The sequence below is a fragment of the Balaenoptera ricei genome, chromosome 16 (genome assembly GCF_028023285.1).
Source record: "Balaenoptera ricei isolate mBalRic1 chromosome 16, mBalRic1.hap2, whole genome shotgun sequence".
Classification (NCBI taxonomy): Eukaryota; Metazoa; Chordata; class Mammalia; order Artiodactyla; family Balaenopteridae; genus Balaenoptera; species Balaenoptera ricei.
This window is the reverse complement of record NC_082654.1, coordinates 31,921,190-31,944,577: the sequence shown is the minus strand read 5'-3', so window position 1 is coordinate 31,944,577 and position 23,388 is coordinate 31,921,190. Positions and strand designations below refer to the sequence as shown.

The following is a 23,388-nucleotide window of genomic DNA, read 5'->3' as shown; positions in this document are numbered from 1 at the left end:
GAAGAAGGATTGTCTTCCAGACTACCAGGCAATAGTTAAAGCTTAGGGACTCCTCTCTAGATGCAGAAGAGAGAAGCAGCCCTGGCCGGTGTCATGGGACCTGCATTAGGGCCCAAGGATGTTGTCCCTTCCTCACTGGCCCAATGTGCCAACTCAAATACCTAGAGTTGGGGGCCCAGGCAAGGAGTACATCAGCGTGAAAGAGGTCAGTGTGAAAGATGAATAGGGAGTAATAGGGTCTCTGGGAAACCACAGAGCACCTGCTCCTCAAGAGTCCAACCCATGTTATGCAACTCCACTGATTGTTGCCATGTGGGATTGCTGGACCAGTGTGGCCAGATATTCCAACTTTTCAAGAGAAGCCAGAGTTCTGGATTTTTATGAGAAATTTGATTCTTAAATTTTGGCAGTAAATTTTTAAAAAAATTAAGCACTACAAAACATGTCTGCAGACCGTATTTGTGTGGTGGACTGGCCACTTAGGACCTCTGGGCTGCAGAGTGAATGGGAAAGTCGTGCCTCTAGGGGGTGCCCATGTCAGGGAAGACAGGAATTCCTCTGGCAATGGCAGTAAGGTCCAGGGATGCAGGAGGGTCATGGAGAACCTGGGAAGCAGAAGCCAGTAGCAGCAGGAGCAGGATGGGGGCTGGATAAAGTTCAAAGGCTCAGTGCCAAGGTCAGCTGGGGCTTTTCTCTCACTGTTTGTGGGCAGTCTCATTAAAGGACACTAAGAGAAATAAGATGACCAGAACGCAGAATGAGATTCCACTGGCATCCCCACCACCTTCACCACCTTCTCTCTCTGGACCTCTTTGGAAACCACAGAAATAATGACCTGCAGACCTCAGTGTAAATGGCCCCAGAAGAAATGTGACTTTGTCCGGGCCATCCAGCACTTCAGCCACAGGTTAACGTGATGCGGGGAGTCTCATCCCAAACTCACACCGCAGAGCCACCCCTTGAGCTGTGTCTCCAGCTCTCCCGACCCAGCCCCCTTGTCACCGGTGTCCAGTGTCTACATCCTTCACGCGGCTCTGGGGCAGGGGGCAGTCTGACCTTTCTCAACCTCCTCTCTCCAGCCCATTGTTGTTTGTTGTTGTTTTCGAAGGTGGGACAAAGGGAGGCCACAGCCACATTGCTGCCAACACCTGTGGAAGCCCACTGGAAGGTCTCTAGAAGGTCTCGTATTAGATGCAATTTGAGCAGACCGTTCTAAAGTTGCACGAGGCATCACATGAAGGGGGAGCTGAAGACACTGCAGGTATCTAATCAGCCATGCGCACAGCAGACACCATGCATTGAGTCCCCATACATTCCTGGATTATCTTTGGCAAAAGAACTGAGAGACTCATTCTTGGCCCTCAGGAAGCTTAAAGTCCAACCCTCCATTCTACAGATAAGGAGTTCTCATGAGGTGAATTGACATGCCGTACAGTGGGTAACTGAAAAGTTGTAGCCCTGGTTTTGTTCGAAAACAATTTAGTTCATTATCATGCCCAATAAGAAAATACTTGAGTAGTAAATGCATTTGAAACAAAGGTCAGTTTCCAGCTGTAACAAAATGCACACATCCAAAAGAGGCCAAGAAAAACAAGAGCAAATTTGCATGAAAACCAAACATGCTATATTAAAAAATTTTAGGGGGTGATTACTTTTTGGATAAACAAATCCTTTATTTTGTCAAAAAGGATTCACCACAAGGTGCTCTTAGGTCAGGGTGGGGAATATTGTTTATATTGAGGCCACTGATGCTAGAACAATCAATTGGAGGGTTGCACAAATAAAAAGACAAAGTATGGTTTATATCATTTCATTCTGCTTTAGAGATCACCTACTATTTAAATTAAGAACAGAAAACATAGAATTCCATTTAGTAAACACAAACAAAAACATACACAGTTAACAGAGCATGAAAATAGAATCAGATTAAGAAGAAGCAAAGAGTGATGGTCAGGGAGTGAGGCACAATCTTTCTGTCGGCCAAAACCGATAGGCGAAGGTTAGATCCTCACCTGAAACAAGCCATCCCCAGCTCTCATGAGGCTGTGTTCCCAAATTCCAGGGATTAAGATGGCTAATGGGAACTCATAAAGTATTTTCCCATGAAAATAATATAAATGGCAAAGTGGGTGTGAGGTTACCAGGCTTGACCTCAAGACTAGGTTAACTCCAAAGGGAGCTGCTTCCACATCTCCACATGTGGGAGGTCAGTTCACTCACCCATCCTCTCCACTAACCAGAGGCTGCCCCATCCTTCATTCCTCTCTCAAGCCACAGACACAGACCATTATCACTTCCTTTCTTCCTCCTGCCTCCCTGGGGCACTGATCAGCTCACTTTATACTCCTTCCCTTGGCAATTTCTTCCACTCTTAGGTCTTCTTTGGCACCCTTAGGTAGGCGGGTACCACAAGCTTTCAGTGGGGGACACTCGAGAAGAGGGATCATGATATGACTCGCACATGGTGGCCATGATGGGTCAGGTGCAAGAAGAAGAGAAAAAGCCAAAAAGAGATTCTCTGTGGCCCCTGAGAGAAGAAGCCAGCTTTGTTCTTTTCTCTCCAGTCTCTAGTCGAGTCCCCAACAGGCCAGTTCTTCTGCTTCTGTCCTTGGATGGCCATGAGAATATATTCTTAAATAAACTCTTTTATCGACCTATCTTGAGTACGATTCTGTATCTCAAAACCGAAGGAACCTTGCCTAGAATGTCAGGCGCTAAACTCTTATTTGTCCTGGTTTCTCAAGCTAATCTCCCAGTTGTGACTCAGGCCCATTGGCAGGGGCGGGGGGCAGGGGGTGGCTGGAATAACGGCTCCCTGGATGGATGGCCAAGGGTGGCACTGCCCCTCCCCCACCTGGCTCTGCACCCTGTTGTGACTCCAAGTGGACTCCCAGCCCAGTTTCTCCAAATTCTGACAAATGCAGTCATAATAAAAATCAACCTAAAGGTGAATTTACTTTTCCCAACACTTCAAGTTCACAGTGAATTCTGGCTTCAATCCAAGGTATAATCAGCCTCTGAATGAGGTCCCAGGGAACCAGATGATAGAATCCTTATGTTGCATTCTTTTTTCCTTCCCAAAGAGCAGATGCGCACTTTATCAGATGCCTCCTTATCATCTCAAATCATCTTACTAAACTGAAAACTTTATGAGCGGAGTCACTGTCAGGCCTCACCCGGTTCCTGTACCCCAGCCCTCCTCCTCTCCAGCTGCTGACTGCTGTCTGCACGCACAGCCAGCCCTGTCCTCGGGTGGGGGGATTGAAGGATTTGGGGCTCCACACTCGAGGGTCACAGCAGCACATCACCTTTGGCTCCGATTTTGATCTCAGGGATTCTGCTTAATTTCAGACCTTTGTCCCCATCTTGTTCTCTCAGGCCAAGCCTCTGACTGCTTGTCCTCCTTAATACCCACTTCACGGAAGAACCAGGGGTCCTTGCCTCGTTCTTCTGAGCTCCCAGCATAGCACTGGAACTCTCTGTGAGTTCTATTAAAGGCCTCTCTGATGTTATTTGCCAGGGTCCCTGGCCTCACACAAACATTCCTGCCTCCCATCAGGTCCTGTGTCCCAAACTGGACACCCAAAACCAACTTCTGCCTGGATGACAGCTGTTACCTGGGGCCTTCTCTCCAGGTGTGAGTTCTGCCCACTGGACCATGTCTCCTCTGGGAGGTCGGTGGGGCTCCACACCAGCGGGGTCACGGGTCCTCCCCCACCACAGCCTGCCCCATTCCTCCAGTACTGCCAAAGCATGACCATAATCACTTCCATCATTAAAACTCCCTCTCCTTCATGGCAGAAGAAAAAAGTGGGTACGGCTGTATCCTTGGTGCTGAGCACAGAAGAGGTCCCCAATTAGCATCTGTTCCTTGAACGAAGGAAAGGGGGGGGGGGCAGGAGAGAGGGAAAAGGACTGTCATCAAGAAGGTGGTGTGAGAGGGTCAGCAGAACTGACACAAGGGGAGTGTAGGTCATGCCAGAGGAGCAGTGTAGCCATAAAGATGAAGTTCTAGACCATGGGAGCCAAGGTGAACTCCCATGGGAGGGGCAAGGGTGAAATGGAGCCGTCAACTTGCGGGGGGGGGGGGGGGCAGTGGGCGCAGGTCTGTGAAGAAAAGGTCTAAGCAGAGCCCTGGGGAGTGAGCAGGAAGGCCAGCACCCCCGCTCTGGCTCGGAAAAGACCTAACGACCACACCTGGGGCTCTGTCCGAAGGGCTCAGTAAAGACAAGCTATTGACCATGTGGCCAAAGAATGCCCTTTTCAGACATTCCCGGCAAGGTGATCTGGGCTTGCCCAGCCCAAGGGCGTCACCCCTGAGCATAAGCCTTTCTTCCACTGCAGGCTCCCACTCTAAGCATCACACATTCAAACAAACAGTCCTCACCCCAACTGGTCTGGGGGAGCAGAGGAGCAAGGAGACCATCGTGCGCTCCTGAAGACTCCATCCTCAACCCACAAGGGTTTGTCTGGTGCTGTCCCTGTGCCCAGGCTGATGCTGGAACTAAAGAGGGAGGGTCAAGACCAAACAAAGACAGGTCACAGCTGTTGACAGTCTGGTGGATGCAGCAAGGCACATACTGAATGGCAACCCGAGATGACAGAGGGCAGGATGAAGCGCAGACCCAGAAGTGGGTAGAACTTGCCCACAGCTTTGGTCAGCACCTCTCAAAGGTAGCCGTGGGGAGACCAAGTCTTCACAGCTCAAGGCGACAGGGTTAGTGGTGATGCCAGCATCTATTTCCAGAAGCAATGGAGCGTAGAGGCTAAAAGCAGCCTTTGACATTAGACAGAGTGAAGCCCTAATCTTGGCTCTGCCAATAATTAGTTGTGTGATCAAAGAAAGGTTACACACCTCTCTGAATACCCCTGTAGGTATCAACAGTACCTGCCACATAGAGCTGTTGCATGAAGATAAATGAGATCAGACTTCCCTGGTGGCACAGTGGTTAAGAATCCACCTGCCAATGCAGGGTACACAGGTTCGATCTCCGGTCCTGGAAGATCCCACATGCTGCGGAGCAACTAAGCCCATGCGCCGCAACTACTGAGCCTGCGCTCCAGAGCCCACAAGCCACAACTACTGAGCCCGTGCGCCACAACTACTGAAGCCAGCGTGCCTAGAGCCCGTGCTTTGCAACGAGACGCCACCGCAATGAGAAGCCCACGCACCGCAACGAAGAGTAGCCCCTGCTCACTGCAACTAGAGAAAGCCCGCGTGCAGCAACGAAGACCCAACGCAGCCAAAACTAAATTAATTAATTAATTAGTTTTTAAAAAAGATTAATGAGATCATTTAAGACAAAATTAGCACACAACAAACTGTAGTTATTATTATTCTTTTTGTTGTTGCTATCAAAGAAGAACCAGCATCTAATCAATTCTCAGATCTCTGTTTGGCCAACTTCATGACCTAGAGTTTGACTCAGGAGGACTAGGAAAGGCTTTATGTTGGGGATTGATGGAGATTCCCCATGTGCTGGTGGAATCTAAATCCAAGGATCTGGTCAGGTCACACTGGTGCAGGTCCAGCTCCAGAGACCCCAGGGGGGTTGCAGGCAGGGTACTGCAAAGGAGAAGACTTCCAAGGCATCTAGGAAGTGTGGAGTCTGAGACACAGAGGTGGGCCGGGGAGGAGAAAAGGCAGGATCCAGCACACGGGCAGCCATGTGGCTACTATTTCTTGAGCACCTACTAGGTGTCAGACTCTGGGATGAGTGCTTTACCTCCTACACTTTCCCAATCCCCCCTCTCCAATCCCATTTTCCAAATAAGGAAGGAGGCTCCCTTACTCCTGCAGTTAATCAGTACAGAGCCAGGGAGGCCTGCCTGACTCCAGTATCCATGCCTTTCTACACTGCAACTCGAGGATCCAGGGTGTCCACGTGAGAACATCTCCAACAGAGTGGAAACAGAGAGAAAAAGGGGGCTGTGGACTTGAGGTGCATAACTTGGGATCCACGGAGTAAAATTCTTGAAGTTGCAAGCAAAATCGTGTGTGTGCCTTTTTCTCGGAGAAGTGTTGAAAATACTCATCAGACTCTCAGAGGGTGTGGGAACCACAAAATGTCAAGTACAATATACGTAGAGAAAAGAAGTCCCCAAAACCTTATTCCAAAGCTCTTGAGGAGACAGTGGAAAGGATGAGTAAGAGTGCCCCCAGCAGCAGAGGCCACCAGATCTCACTGAGACGGTGTTCCATGATGTGAGAGAAGACAGCCTTGAACCCAACTAACTGTCTCAGCAAGTCCAACCTGGCATTCATCCGTAAGCTCAGGACACTGTCCCTTCTACAGGATGTCACAGGGAGCCACCACTGCCCCCACTTCTTTCCTGGACACTGGTCAGTCAGCAGTACTCCCACCACCAATAAAGAAAATTAATGAAAAGACGAAGCCATGTCTACAAAGCCTGGGGAATGTCTCCACGGGAGCAGGGCCAGAAAAACCACAGCCTGTCGATAGGGTTGCTCAAAGCAGCCCCGCTCATGAGTTCTCTCAAGGGCCTCAAAGCTAAAAATATGTTGGGGACAGAGACATGTTGGGTCCCTTTTAGACCCTCAAACCTTGGAAGGCAGGGCCCAGAAACGCGTGTAGTACATGAGGGTCTCTCACGGGTGCGCTTTAGCCTTTTGTGCCTAAATTTAGTCCCTCGATGCCCCATAGCCTTTGCTTCCCCTCTTTTCTCCAGCCTGAAACACCAGCGTTCAAATCCAGAGCTCAAACTGGCTGGAAAGAAGTAAGGCTATGGTTTCAGGAGACCCTCTCTTCAGAGGGGACACTGAGACCAGGTGACGGTAGCATGTGCCCCTCCAAGTCACGGACAGCATAGGAAAAGGAACTCAAGGAGTTGAAGGCTCTGCGGGGTCCATCTCGGAGTGATGAGGCCCAGGGAGAGGAGGCAAGTTAGCCAAACTAACGTCTTCGACTCTCTCCTGCTAGTTTATTATTTTGAACTCAAATGCACAAACTGTTAGGCTTATGTGGATGCCCTACACGGATGGCAGGAGTTTAGACTAAGGTTGGTTTCTTAAATAGAGGTGGACATGGTCCAGTGGCTCAGAATAGACAAGACAGGAAACATCAGCTTCCATCAGAACCAGTAAGTAATGAAAGCCATTTCCCCTTCCAGAGTCTTCATTACAAAGAGCAAGGAATCAGATCCATTACCCGGAGGGAGATAACTGCAAGATGAGGTTTCCTCTCCAAGTTTCCAGACATTCGCAAAGATGAGAACGTTCGACTTTGCTTCCAGGACTCTTTAGGGAAGAAATAAACAACCAAAAAGTCCCCAAACATCAACCACGCGGGGCTTTCCTCCACATCTTGTGTGGTTAGGGGGTGAGGTGTCCCAGAGCTCAGAAATGGGGGCGTCAGGTTCTGCACCACCACATCGAAGAGGATGCAAGAGGATGGGAGAGTGTGTGTGTGTGTGTGCGTCCAGCTAAGTACTTCCTTCACTACACAGCTAATCCGATTAGCAGCTTTAGGAAACTCGGCGATGTTAATTCAAGGGCCCCATTCATAGAACAGCTTGGCCCATGCCTGCCCAGAACTCCCATTCTTCTCACTGCAAATAAAATGCACACAGAAGGACTTTCTCTCCCTGAAGAATGCGCTCTTGCCTCCTTGCCCCCAGGCACATCCAAAAGGCTGCTGCCACTTCCTCTGGAGGCTCTCACGGCAGGGAAACAGGGCTGTCTGAAAATGGGGGGAAAATAGCGCTCTCTCCATCTGAAGCACAAAATAAGGTTAATGTTAACAGCGCTGTCAACCCAGGTGGACTCCCAGGCTGGCAGCTGTGCTGACTAAAGAGGTATCACGAATCCCACCAGATGCAGGGCCCTGGGTGCGTCTTAGGCTGTCCGTGGACCTTCATTTCTTTTTCTGTAGAATGGGGACTTGGAGCAGAGGGCAGAGCTGGAACAGAAGGCTGGAAGGAAGGACACTCGGGGCCTGTAGACACGATGTCATTGCGTTTGGCAGGAGGCTGAGGGGCGGGAAGGGAGCCGGATATGTAAGTTGTGGATAAAGCGTGGAGGACTTTAGGGGCCAGATAAGGAATGTTTCTGCTAAGTGATAGGCAGCCATGGAAGGGTTTTAGAAAACACAGTGGTATCAGTTATCTAGGGCTGCCGTAACAAGTTACCACAGCGTTGGAGGCTTAAAAACAGAAATCTATTCTGTCACAGTTCTGAAGGCTGGAAGGCTGAAATCAAGGTGTTGGCAGGGCCGTGCTCCCTCTGCAGGCTCCGCAAGAATCCTTCCTTGCCTCTTCCTAGTCTGTGGCAGCTCCCGGCAATCCTTGGTGCCCCCTGGCTTATAGCTGCATCATTCCAGTCTCTGCCTCGCTCTTTCACGTGGCCTTCCTCTGTGTGTCTCTCTGAGTCCTCTCCTCTTCTTGTAAGGACTCCGGTCATTGGATTTAAGGCACCCCTAAATCCAGGCTGATCTCAAGATCCTTAACTAATTAGATCTGCAAAGACTCTATTTCCAAATAAGGTCACATTCTGGGGTTCAGGTAGACATAAATTTGGGGGGGATGCTATTCAACCCAGTACGGTGGTTGCAAGGTCAGGCCCAGGAAGATCACCTGGAAGCAGGATGGGGAAGCAGAGACTGGAGGCAGGGAGACTGATCGGAAGTAATCACCACGAGCCCGGGGTCCTAAGTGAACAGCGAGGATGCTTCCTGCTGGGGGCCCGAGAGCTCTCAGCGGCTTTTTTTTTCCGTGGCCAGCACAGCACCCTGAGTGGGCTCTCAAACCAACCCGGTCACAAGGTCTTCGCTCGCTTCCTGGTCCAGAAAGACTCCAGCTACTTTCCCAGGGCTGGCAAAGGAATGACTACATGCACCTCTGTTGTTTTCCATTCCTTCCACCTGGCAACATGGCAGACGGGTTGGTACAATGGAGGACACAGCCTAGGAGATGGGAAACCTGGGTTCTCGTTCTGGTTCTTCCACTGATTGAATGTGGGACATTGGGCACATCCAGGAAACGAGGGAGACTAGATCACTTCCAGGGCTATGACATCGTTTCATTCTGCAACCAGGAAAGCAGCTTCAGGTTCACAGCATAAACCAGGGAAAGGAGGCATCTGGGGCTAGCATTGCATCCCATCCACCTCCAGGGATTTAGCCCTCTTCCCACGCCACCGCCCAAAAAACCAGGGGCAATTACCAAAGCTTGGAAATGAAATAACCGATATCTAAGAACACATCCTTTCACACATGTGGAAGTACAAAGAGCAGATAAAGGTGTGGTTCCTTTAAAAAATTTTTTTTAATCAAAGCAAATGTTTAAAGAACAACAGCACAGTGTTGTTCACAGCATCAACATTTCTAATAGAAAAAAACACTACAGAAAAGAAGGGAAACAATCGTCATGTCCATCTGTATGGATTCATTCGATAAATGGTGGCAGAGTTGCACATTAAATGTGATAGACCTCAAAGTACCACGTGAAAAGATGTCCATGGCGTGGTGTTAAAGACGCAGGTTACACAACAGGGTGTTAAGAAAAATTCCTTTTATGTTTAAAAAATATCTGCACATGGCCTGAGCACGATAAGGCTGCAAGGAATCCAGCAAACAGATCATGATGGGGACCCCCAAGGCTGGGATAAAAGGGGATTTTCACTTTCTACTTTCTACAATTTTGAGCTATTGGACTTTTTTTTTTTTTTAACAACTAGCACTGTTAGTTTAATGAGCAAAAATAATTTAAAATATTCCCATTCTGAAAATAAAATAACTATTTTAGATAGATGCAAAGTACTACTGGCCCTCAGAGAAAAGTGATCAGGGTAAAAATCACCTTGCCATAAAAATATAGTGGAAAAAAAAATTACATATCTCAAGCTTGGGAAGGAGGAAACCCCAGAAAGGTACGTGTTTCAAAGTCCTCTTGCCCAAGCCCCCAAAGTTCCCTCCAGCACGTAGCAAATTTCTCCCATTCTCCACTTTAACCTTAAACCCTCCCAGGTCACTGTTCTTTCTGCAAATACTACTACTAATAATAATGAGGAAGAGAAGGCAGAGTTGATATTTATTGCACATTTCTTATATGCCAGGCACTGCGCTCAGCACTTTACACGTATTCTTTCCTTTTCTCCTCACAACGTCACTCTGAGGTAAGGATTATTACTATTCCCATTTGACAGATGAAGAAACTGAGGCCCAGCTCGAGGCTTCAAGCCCAGACAGTCTGAGACCAAGGCCTGCGACGGTGGCCAGCGCTTTCACTGCCCTCCTGGGAGCAGAGCCCTGTGGGAGCTCTTCACCCCAAGGCCCCTGGGAGGTGCTCCAGGGCCTGCCAGTCTCTGTCTATATCTCTTCCCTCTCCCCTCTCCAACAATGCTGGCCAGTGCCTTCTAGATACAAAGTGCCGGGCCACCTCTGTGGGATCCAAAGTCAAATATATGTGGACTCTGCCCTCTCTCAGCTCACAGGGGAGAAGGAAAAAGAAGACAGGTACTCAGGTTCTTAGACCGTGAGGCTGACCATGGCGGCCTTGGGAGAGCACCACGAAGGAGGCGAAGGCAGGGCTGCTAGGCTTCCCTTCACTGCAGCATCCTCAAGGCAACTTCCAGGCAGGCCATTCTCCAGCAGCTGGGCACACAACTGCCATGGTGGCTGGCCAAGGCCCAGCCTCTCTCTGGGGTCTCTCACTCACATTTGCCAAGCTTGGGTCCCCATGCTGTGCCATGGCAGGTCCCCCAAGGACAGCAGAAGGATTGCTGACAGGACCAACCCTAAGCATTTGTGATGGTGTCCGGGCATCAACTGACTGCTGTGCAGGTCTGGAGGTGTGAGTGGGATCCCCAAGCCAGAGAGACCAAGACCTTGGATCCTGCATGGTCACACACACACCACCCCACCCGCCCCGCCCTGCTTTCCAAATCAATATGTACCCACACAGAGTTTAAACTGGTACTACCACTTGGGAAAACTGACTGATTCTACTAATAACTTACATATACCCTGTGACCCAGCAATTCCATTCCTGGAAATGAGTGCCTGTGTCCACCGAAGGATACGTACAAGAAAGACAACAGCAGCTTTAGTTTTCATAGCCCCAAACTGTCAACTGTCCAAATGGCTGTCAATAGAAGAATGAATAAACTAGGGTACATTCATTCAGGAGAACACTGCAAAAGATGAGAGGACAAACCAGCGCTTCACCCAACAACGTGGGGGAATTTCACAGTCACAAAGCTGAGGGAAAGGAGACAGACACAAACAACACACACCACATGGTTCCATTCATGCAGGTAAAATGCGTCTGTCCACATGGTTCCATTCATGCAGGTAAAATGCATCTGTGTGGAGAGAGGTCAGACTAGTGGCTGCTGGGGGGTGGGTGCTGGCTGGAAGGGGGCGTGAGGGAGTCTCCGGTGTTCTGGAAATGTTCCATCCCTTGGTCTGGGTGGTGGTTACGTGGACATGAACACACGTAAAAGTACATCACACTCTATGTTTGAGCTATGTGAGGTTCACTAGTTTTAAGTACTAAAGTAATGGTGCAAAAAGGAAAGTTAAAAAATTAAATCACACAAAGTTACACTCAGGTCAACTTCTCTAGGCCTCCAGGTAAGAATCTGGCGGGGGGGCGGGGGGAGCGTATGATGACTTGGAGTGACAGAATTATGAAGAGATGCTGCCTTTTGTTAGAGCTCAATTAAGGCTGTGTATATAATGGTGTGAAAAATAATCTGGATTCCAAAACCCCATTTAAAATTCAAATGGACTTTTCAAAACATCCACGAGAGGTCCCCCAAATCCGAAGAAGTGATAATCATAGAGCCAGACACCAAAAAGAAGCTCTAACGTGCCTAATCGTTCCTCCCTCCTCCCGACCACTGGTGATGAGGACCCCTGGCCTTCTGACAGCCTTTGCCCTCTTGCCTTGCCTCATCCCTACATCCTGTGTGGAGCCTGGCCTAGCTCCTGTAGCTGCTCACATCCCCATGAGCGGTGGGAGGTGCCCCCCACTCTGGGCACAGCCCTACCAACCCCCGAGAAAGAGGGAACCAACCACTGGACAAGAAGGAAGCATGTAACCTCCTTAGTGGAGGCTGCCAGCCCATTTCCCACCCCAAGAAGGATGCCTCCCTCGGTCTGGAATGTCCTTCTCTACCCTCTGACTCCTTCTTCTCCAGCCTGGGAAACCCCTCCACCTCCCCAGGATGCCCTCCTCTGGGAGGCCTTTCTGGCTCTCCCCACAGCAATGGTCCCAGGTCTTCTTAGTGCCCTCACTCCCACTGTGCTTCCTGGGACACCCCACCTCCATCTCTCACTCTTTACCCTTTTTGGTTTCTGCATCTATTCCCTCCACCAGCTGGTACGTCCTTAAAAAGAGAAACCTCAGTCTATACCGTCTCAGGGTCTGGCACAAGACCTGGCACAAAGTGAACACTCAATAGAGGTTTCAATGAATCAGTGAGTGAGTGAGTGAATGAATGAATTGGGACCACATCCAGAAACATGAATACAATATGTTCTTCTCCTTCCCTCCCAAGTGGATACAGATCGCAGGGCCTTTTGTGCCAGGAAATACTGAAATGAAGAATTGGTGAATTAGTTCTGGTGGAATCTTGGAGCCTTGCAAGACACTCAGGGATGGGGGGCTTTGGGGATGTTCTTGGAATCCACCAGGTTCATCAGCAGAGGGAAAGGGGTTGCCTTGACAACCCCTCTCCCATCATCACCACCAGCAAGCAGCATGGTGAGGCTGCCCAAGCATCCAGCCCGGAACCCAGCAACCTCAGGGCAGCTGGTGGGCTGTGGAGAGCAGCGGGAGAGGGGACTCCACCAAGACTCCCCCAAGCCAAAGATGAGCACATCACGTTCCTATTCAGAAACCTCGGGCAGGACCCCTGCCACCCACAGGGGAAAGCTCCAGCTCATTAGCGCAACAGGCATTGGGCACCAGGGGAGTTGCCTCCTACTCTGGGGACATTCCCACCCACCCCGCCAACAGGGACTTTCATCGTCTACCCCAGCAACTTCTCCTGGTGCTTCTCTCTACGATAGCCCCCCAAAGAGCCACCCTCCAGTGACCCACACCTTTCCTCTGTTCCTCAAATTAAGACAGCCCCTCGTACTCCCTGCCTCTGCACACAGTTTCTCCTCTGCTGAAATATCTTTTCTTGATTCTTCACCTAAGGAACTCCTATGCATCCTTCAAGACACAAGGCAAGAGTGCCCATTCCCATGATGCCTTTCTTGGCCCACCTTCTTCCCACTGCTCTTGATTCATTGTAGCTCTTGTCATGAGGAACTACAGTTTATCTATCTACACTTCAGTCTCATTCCTCTGGACTGGGGTGCTTAGTGATAACATCTGCCATTGCCTGAGAACATGCCATGTGCTAGGCACCAGGTTAGCCTGTTACTTTTGGAGTCGATCCTCCCAACCCCTGTTGAAGCGAATGCTGGTTTCATCCCCATTTTACAGATAGGAAAACTGAACTTTGGAGATGTTAGCAAGCTTGTCCACACTGTCTGCCTGGCGTGAAAGGTCTCCTTGAAGTCAGAGGTCACATCTTATTGCTCTTTCTCTCACCAGCACCACATTAGATCCATGATAGGTGCTAAAAAAGGGGGGCGGTGTATAAACTTCAGTTATACAAGATGAATGTTCTGGAGATCTGCTGTATCACATCATGTTTGTAGTTTATGGTACTGTATTGTACACTTAACATTTTGTTAAGACAGTAGATCTCATGTTAAGTGTTCTTACCACAATTTTTTAAAATCCTCAAGAGAAAGGAAGGGAGGGTGGGTGGAGGGGTGGCAGGTAGCAGAGACAGTGTAGCATCAGGCACACACGAGCCTTGGTCACCGGATAATAAGCCACAGTCAGCCACACAGCCTATCAGCTCCCACAGCTCAGTGCCTGGGGCTGCTTCTGAGAATGGAGATTCCACAGAGGGGAGGCATCCGAGCCCAGTGGGCAGGGAGGTGAGGAGAAATCAGGAGACCAGTCTCATTACTATTCACCCCAAGGTGAAGGCAAGGAGGAAAAGTAATCAAAGGAGAAGAGTAATCAAAGTCTGACACCCAGTCTGTGTTTCCTGCCCCCAGGGGATTGTCACCTGGCTTGTAGGCCAAACAAGTGCACAATACCACCCCACCCCGGGGCGCCCCCCCCACCAAGCATCTTCCCACTGCTAATCAGTATCAGCATCACCATCAGATATGCCCTAAATGGAGCCCATCCAGGAATTCTCTCCATTTGGGAAGTGCTGGACCCTGAGGCCAGAGTCCTGAGAACCTATGTTGAGTTCAACTCTGAACTCTCTGAGCTCAGGGCTGAATCTTTGGATAAAGAGGCTAATGAAGATTTTCTTAGAAGGATAAGCAAACTTGGAGGCTCCACCTTCACAGCCTGCAACAGAGAAGGGGTGACCCCTCTGGTTTTCCACTGACAGGTCAAATACCTGTGACTTGTGGTCCACATCACCCCGTGCTGGAGTCCCTGACCCTTCTCTCCAGGGCAGGGGTGGAGGGGACGCAGTACTTACCGGTGCTGTGTCCTGTTTCCTCCACTGACTGCTTGATCCAGTCACGGGTTTGGTTGATGTGAAATAACGTCAGGTCCTCTTCATCTAAGGCAATGTCTCCCCAAAAGACAGCTGGGAAGAAAAAACAGAAATGGATCAATTTAAGCTGGAGATCAAGGAATGAATTTACTAGTGGCCCAGAGGGTATTGGAAGCTCAGTAGTAAACTCTAGAAAAGATAGTCCATCCAATCAAATTTCTTCCTGAGCCTAAGAGATAGGACTGGTAGAAAAAGAACAACAGATAATAAATCTGTGCATCAAAGCCACAGGGCTGGGGACAACCACAATAAAGATCAAAGGCCTAGGTCTGTAAGGTATTTTGAAAAGTCACCCTGTCTTACTGTCACTGTAGGCAGCTGTGGGCAAAACCACCACACAAAGACAGCTGTTTCTCCCTTCTTCAGAGTTTTCAGGATATTTTTTTAAAAAGCATAATATAATACATGATACTAATGTTCACAATATTTGCTTCCGTTCCCTGGAAAAAGATTCTATTTCCCTTCCCCATTGATGTCAGCATTGGCCACTTCACCTGTTCTGGCTAATCAAATGTGAGAAGGAGCTTTAAGAGCTAGTGTATGATTCACTATGTCCTCATTCCCTCTCTCAGAGGACAAGCAGTGGCTCAGATAGGGGTGACTCCAAAACCCTAAGTTCTGGAGTAAATATGATATGGAGCAGAGGGATGGCTGATTAGGATGGATATATAACATGAATGAGGAAAATAAAAACCATTATTTTTATAAGTACCTGAGATTTGGGGCTATTTGTTACTGCAGCACAACCTCTTTATCCTGACTAACACAGAAATTGCTATCAGAAGTGGTATGTTTCTTGGTAACAAAAATCCATTGTCTTTGGGCCAGGTAGTGGGTATCAAGGAAACTATTACTGAAGGCTGGAAGAAGGCAATCAATATTACACAGTGATGAAGTATTTGGTAAAACTATTGCCTGCATTAACTTGGAAGGCAGATGGAAGGCAGATGATGAACTAAATGAGCTTATGGCTTTAAGTGAAGAGATGGGGAGTCAGAATGTCAATAGCACGTCTTGGTTACCATTAGCTGTGTTTGACAAGATACTACAAGAAAGATAAGGGCTTTAAAAAGAACTGGAAAAAAAAAAAAAAAAGAACTGGGCATGGAGGCATCATGCTCCCTGATTTCAAACTATATTACAAAGTGGTAATAATTAAAACAGTATGGTATTGGCATAAAAACAGATACATTGATCAATGGAACCAAATAGAGAGCCCAGAAATAAACCCATGCTTATATGGTCAATTAGTTTATGACAGAGAAGCCAAAAATATACAATGGGGAAAGGACAGTCTCTTCAATAAATGATGTTGAGAAAATTGGAGCCACATACAAAAGAAAGAAACTGGACCACTATCTTATACCATACACAAAAATTAACTCAAAATGGATTAAAGACTTGGACATAAGACCTGAAATGGTAAAACTGCTAGAAGAAAACATAGGCAGTAAGCTCCTTGACATAAGTCTTGACAATGATTTTTTTGAATATGACATAGAAAAGCAAAAGCAACAAAATCAAAAATAAATAGGTGAGGACTTCCCTGGTGGCACAGTGGTTGAGAGTCCACCTGCTAATGCAGGGGACACAGGTTTGAGCCCTGCTCCGGGAAGATCCCACATGCCACGGAGCAACTAAGCCCGTGTGCCACAACTACTGAGCCCACGTGCCACAACTACTGAAGCCCACATTCCTAGAGCCCGTGCTCCGCAACAAGAGAAGCCACCATGATGAGAAGCCCGCGCACCACAACGAAGAGTAGCCCCCGCTCGCCGCAACTAGAGAAAGCCCATGTGCAGCAATGAAGACCCAATGCAACCAAAAATAAATAAATAAAATAAAATAAAATATAAATAAATAAATAAATAAGTGAGACTATATCAAACTAAAAGTCTTCTGCATTGAGAGGAAACCATCAACAAAAATGAAAAGGCAACCTACTGAATGGGAGAAATTATTTGCAAACCATATTCTGATAAGGGGTTAATATCCAAAATATATAAAGAACTCATACAACTCAATAGCAAAAATCAAACAATCCAATTAAAAAATGAGCAGAAGACCTGAAGACACATTTTTTCCAAAGACATACAGATGACCAATAGGTACATGAAAGAGGCTCTATATCATTAATCATCAGGGAAATGCAAAACCACAGTGAAATATCGTCTCATACCTGTTAGAATGGCTGTTATCAAAACGACTAGAAAGGCAAGTGTTGGCAAAGTTGTGGAGAAAAAGAAATCCTTGTGCACTGTTGGTGGGAATGTAAATTGGTGCAGCCACTGTGGAAAACAGAATGGCGGTTTCTCAAAAATTGAAAAATAGAACTATCATGTGATCCAGCAGTTCCACTTCTGAGTACTTATCTAAAGAAAATGAAAACACTAATTTGAAGCGAAATCTGTACCCCCATGTTCATTGCAGCATTATTTACAATAGCCAAGATATGGAAACAATGTAAAGTGTCCATATTATTCAGCCATAAAAAAACCAAAACCTTGCCATTTGCAACAACATGGATGAATGTTGAGGGCATTATACTAAGTGAAATATGTGTATCTATATCTATATAGATATTTCATATATATACAAAATAGGTAAAGAGAAATAGGTGGAAGAAATAGGTGAACTCTTTTTGTTTTATTGTTGTTGTTTAAATAAATTGAATTAAAAAAAAAAAAGAATTGAGCAATTTATAGTGGGAATGAAAAGGAATGGAGAGAGTCCAGAAATTCAGGGACTTGAGGAGTTGGAAGAGCCAACCTATTCTCATCGCTAAACAATAAAACAAAAACTGAGAAGGCCTTTGAGTAACAAAGACTGATTAAAACTCAGGCTTATGGTGTAGAGAACTGGGAAACCTCATACATTGCTAGTAGGGATGTAAAATGGTATACTCCCTAGGGAAAGCTACTTGGCATTTTCCTAAAAAGTTAAACTTATCACAAGACCCGGCAATTCCCCTCCTAGAGATCTTCCCAAAAGAAATGAAAACATAGGTCAACACAAAGACATATACTCAAATGTTAATAGCAGGCTTATTAATGATTGCCCCAAACTTGAACACAACCTAAACGTCTATCCACTGTTGAATGGATAAACAAAATGTGATCTCTCTATACGATGGAAAACCACCTAGCAATTAAAAAGAGCAAACTATTGACACACGCTACAACACGTATGAATTTCAAAAACATCATGCTAAGTGAAAGAAGCAAGATGCAGAAGACTACATATTATGTGATTCCATTTATATGAAACGTCTAGAAAGGCAAGTTTATAGAGCTAGAAAGGTTAGTGATTGCCTACGGCTGGGGGTGGGAATGAGACTTGACTATAAGTGGCCATGAAGGAACTTTTCCAGGTGGTAGAAATGTTCTAAAACTGGATTGTGATGATGGTTGCACAACTTCAAATTTGCTTAAATCTTTGAAATGTACACTTATTTTCACCTTGTTGAAATGTGTAACAAAGCTGGCTCAGCCAAAGATGGTTTCTAGCTGCCTGAGCCCCTCCCACCTTCCTGAAGACTTAGCACAAGTTCACAATGCAGTGCCATCTCTTCCTCAAAGAAAAAACGTCTGTGTCAATGATGGTATTCATAGTGGTAGATAATCAGGAACACTTCTCACATTCTGAGAGCAGAAAGAGAAGCAAGAGGGCGGATGGAGAAGGGAGTAGATTAACAGGACCTGGGAAGACTCCAACAAGCCAAGGAAGTGCTCAAACTTTTGTGCTCGTGTATTCCCAAATAATTTTTAAAAACCACATATCCTTATGTATATTGTGAGCCTGACATTTATGATTTTTCACCATGAGTTTAAATGTATTTTTTATTTTGTTCATAAGAAGTAAAAAAAATAGTAAACATTTTATAAGATGAGGATTGACTGTAACTGTAATAAATGTTTCATGATGTGATTTGGTAAAATAGATTTAACCACCTTATTGAATAACACACGCTGCATCAGAAAGAAAACAAGGAATTATTCATCTTGGTTTTTATCCACGTATCTTGAAATATTAGAAGTCCAGAAAACATTTCAGTTATACTTAAAAGAATCACTGTCATTAACTTACTCTATTTCAGTTGTTCTGAATTCAAAATATTCCACTAAGCACCAAGCACCCCCCTTAACAGAAGTTCATACAGATAGGAAAAGACAGGAGAAAGCCAGGTCTAGATGCCTTGACTCATCATCAAAGACGGCTGCTCTGTGACCAATCGTTTCTCGTTTTCCCTTTAGCACTCAGAGGTTTTTGTACCCCAGCCGATGCACGCAGTGGGATTCAGGATGAGTGACAAGTGAGGCTCTCTTCTGTAAAGTGGGGTAAGGATCACCATGACCAGGGCATCCTCCAGTAGTTTTAACAGAATCTTACAGAATAGAATCTTATAATAGAATCACGTAGAATCTTATATGGAAGCACCCCTTGCTAAGTCTCTGGTGTCCCTGCACACATCAGTCTGCAAACCAGAGCGTGACAGAGGTCAGGGCAAGGGAGCATAGGGCTGCTCTTCAGCAACTGCTTCCTAAGTCAGAGGGCTGCTGAGAATTCTCCTCTTCTTGCACTGACCCCAGGGCTTGCTCAGCCCACCTTGGTCTCCATCTGCTTTTGAGCACTTCAATGCCCAGCACTCAGGCGTCCTCTTGACCTCAAAAGGCAGTAGCCCCAGGCTGATTCCCATGCAAGGAATTCTTCCTGAAGGCACTTCCTGCCTGCAACTTTTGTATTGTTCACCTGTGGAGGCAGGTTGATTAAAAGCATATGCTTTAGAGCCAGAGGGATCCTGGGTTCAAATCCCATTATTGCCATTTAATAGCTGCGTGACCTTCGGCAAATCACTTGACTTCTCTGAGCCTTCTCCCCAACATCAGGCTTCAAACCAGAGTGACTGGCACCCCAGAACAGAGGTCCAGAATCAGGATGCCATCTCCAGTCCTACCCCGATCCCGTTCCATAGACATGAGCGTGTTGTGCAGAGAGGCTGAGTGATTTCTCCACAATCACTTACCAAGTAACTTGGCAAAGGCGAGACTCAAGTCCAAGACAATTCTCATTATGCTCTGGTCTAACCTAGCAGAGTAGAATCTGTCCACATACAACTGGGAGCCAGGGGTGAAAACCCCAACACCAAAGGGGCTTTGGATATTCTAAATAAGCCTGAGGCAACAGTGGGGAGTCGCCACCCCAGACTCCTACCACAACATGCTCTTCCTCACATAGTTGCTTCAAGGATCTCAACCAATGCCTTGTAGGAGAACTCAAGAATGATCAGGAGTCAGCTTGGAGGCAGGTGGTGTCACTCTGGGATTCCCTGGAGGTCACAACTCCATGTCAATGCAATATCTACTATGGCTCGATGGCTCCTCTTCCAGGAAAAAGGCACAATAAGGAGCAGACTGAGGGAGGAAGGCAGGAAAGAAGCATTTATTGAGCCAAGCACACAGGAAGGGCTCTGTCTGCAACCTAAGAGACGGCATGGATGCCACCAGAGCCTCCGGCCAGGCTCACATTCCGAGAGATGGGCTCCGTCTGCACTGGAGGGACTTTGAGGGCTACGTCCATGGAGTTACGGAGGGAGCCCACTTCTGAAACAGCCTCCCCTCTCAGCTAGAGAAAGCCTTTGTCTCCTGTTTTTTTCCAAGATAGTTCTTGCCGGCCTCTCCTGAATGTTCTGGAGGGTTGTTCCAGAAGGGTCACAGGACATTCTATCCCACCTGAGCCGTCCTGAGTCATGAGGCCACACTCTAGAAAACAGCCATTCTACTCCAACTTCTCCTGTGTGATCTCATCACAACCGAAGTTAATTCACTTCTATCTGTACAGTCTCATGAAGGCAAGGACTGTGTCTGCCTGCCCCACAGGTCCATTCTCAGCACAGTCGGCGTGCAGGAAATATATGTTGAATGAATGCCTAGAGGAAGCTTCAGAGAACTGTCTTCTGCCTTGAGTCTCTCCACCCTAAGATGGAATTTGAGACCCAGCAGAGCTTCTAGACCCTTCTTTAAAGGTTATTTACACCCGAAATAGAAAGACGTGCACATTCTCCTGTAGGGATGGTCACTGTGTCTCAGTCCAACAGGCCAAGGCCATGTCAGGAAATGAGGACAGGCCATTAGCTCTTAACCCCATGGGAGATAGTCACCAGGTCACACTCAAGACTAGCAAAAAGTATTATGCACAAAAATCAGGTTGAATAACTGTCCTGGCTGGGAAGCCACCATAAAACCAGGACCCAAGGTACCACTAGAAGTTCTGTTAATGTAGGCAAAGATTTTTGCCAACTTTTTTGGCTGCAGTATCCCTGTAATGCCCAGAACAATGTCTGGCATTGAGAATATGCTCAGGAAATATTTATTGATAAATTAATGAAAGGAAATGAAAACTAGTAAAAATATATATTGACAAATTAATAGAAATTAATTCTATTTATGTGAGTTCAATCCCCAAAGCAAGGTCAGATTACTTCCCAGCCACCTGCCTGGGAAGTAACCATGTCTCCTTCCTTTTGAGATGATGGGGATGTCTGAAAACATTAAACTGGTGAATTTTCAATACAGAGTGAGTCTTGTTTCCTGCATCCATTCTGCCACTGTGGCCCCAGTGAGGGAAGAAGGGTGAAAGCTACTTCAGGGAAGGAGCTGGATATGACGCAGGGGAGTCCCCATCAGACAGAAGGGGGAGTAGGAGGAAGCCCTCCACGTCAGAGGACAGGAGCGGGACATGTGGTGGGAGGGAGCCTGGGCACATAAGGCTCTTAGCCAACTCCCCAAGGCATAGCCCAGTGAGGCTCAAGTCTGGGAGAAGCTGCCCATCCACCACACACAGGGGCAATGGGACAGCATGAGTAGAGGGGAGTGTCCAGAGACGTGGGCCCAGGGTGCTCCCAAATCTGGCCCCCAGCACCTGGTGTCTGGGGCTCTGGGTGCTCCCACATGCCTAGGGAGGATGCAGAGGTGCCGAGAGGGCCAGTGGACCAGCAGAGCCCTGAGGTCAGGGTGAAAAGCCACAGAGGAGGATTTATAGCCAGAGCCAAAGGGTCAAGAGTACAGGCTTCACCAGCAGAGACCAGCATGTCAGGTTGAAATGCTAGAGCTCAGCAGATACTCCTCAGTATTTTATTTTATTTTAATTAATTTAAATTTAAACTGCCACATGTGGCTAAGTGCTATAAGTATATAATGTAAATAATATAAAGTAAAATTTTATATAATGTACAGCAATATAATATAAATAATATAATACAAAATAAAATAATAAATTCTGTTTAAAATAGCAGCAAAAAGCATCAAATATCTGGGAAAAACCTTGACACAAAAAGTAGTACTATGTTGACATTGTAAAATTCTACTAAGAGCTATAAAAAGTGACAGGAAAGGAAAGACATACTCTGTCTTTCTCTGAAATGTTCTTTCCAAATTAATGTATAGGTTTAATACATTTTAATCAAAACCTCAATAATTTTTTTATTATTGACAAAATGATATTACACTTCATCTGCATAATTAGGTGATAACAGTCAAGAAAAAGAGTACCAAAGGAAGGCTGGTCTTGTCTGACATCAAAATATGTTATAAAGCTTCAACAACCCTGCAACATGGGATAGTCTGGAAGCAATCCCTAGTCTATATAAGAAAATTCATTTATGACAAAAGAGGTCTCACAAATTTGTGGAAAGAGTGGGACTAATCAATGAATTACGTTGAGACAATGGGTTAGCTCTTTGAGGAAAAATCAAGTTGGCTTTGAACCTCACACTATACACCAAAATAAATCACAAATAAATAAAAAATTTAAAAATTAAATCGTTATGGCTACCAGGGGGTAAGGAGGGGAGGGATAAACTGGGAGATTGGGATTGACATATACACACTACTATATATAAATAGATAACTAATAAGGACGTACTGTATAGCACAGAAAACTCTACTCAGTACTCTGTAATGGCCTATATGGGAAAAGAACCTAAAAAAGAGTGGATATATGTATATGTATAACTGATTCACTTTGCTGTATAGTAGAAACTAACACAGTATTGTAAATCAGCTATACTCCAATAAAAATTAATTAATAAAAAAAACCATAGTCTAACTAAAAAAATAAATAAATAAAAATTAAAATTAAATCGACGTATTGGTTGAACAGTACTTAGGATCTAATGAGCCAAGTCTATACATTCAAAACACAGAGCTACTGAATTGTTACCAAAAGGCAAAACATGTCAGCCTCCTAAGAGAAGACTCTCAAAGGAAGGACTCCTATCACCCGGGTAACTTTCTTCTTCTACCACCACCGACCCTTGGCTACTCAAAGTGTATGTAATCTCTAGACGGGCAGCATTGATCTCATCTTGAAGCTTGATAGAAACACCCACTCCCAGGGCCCACCCCAGAGCTGCTGAATCGGAAGCTGCAGGACGTGTGCCCAGAGAAGTCTGAGAAGCACTGACTCAAGGCACCAGGGGCTTTGCCTCCAGCAACCACGCCCCCTCAGTCCCAGGCTCCCCTGCACCTCTGTATGCCTGTCACGGCTGCCACAAAGAGGTCAAGCAGGGTAATTCTTCACAGAAATGTAGACCTTGAATGGATAGGCCATAGGAAAGATCTAAAAGGCACACCAATGGAAATGCCGTCTGCTCCAGTCTTGGCTGACCCCACTGGACCTCCAACCTGCAATTCAGGGAGTTGCCACCTGGTGGTAGTGTTTTGTTATGAAGCTCTGGATAGTGACTATTTCAGGAATAGATTATGAGATACAATAGGAAAACTGCT

At 46.5% G+C, this 23,388-nt stretch overlaps 1 protein-coding gene across 1 annotated transcript in view; it reads right to left on the bottom strand.

Annotated features, from left to right (window-relative positions):
- Positions 1–23,388, bottom strand: part of TLL2 (tolloid like 2) — a 134,215-nt gene that overhangs the window by 88,888 nt on the left and 21,939 nt on the right. The window contains exon 2 of the mRNA XM_059899542.1: positions 14,528–14,638. Coding sequence (XP_059755525.1) covers positions 14,528–14,638 — 111 coding nt within the window. The remainder of the gene's footprint in view (positions 1–14,527; positions 14,639–23,388) is intronic.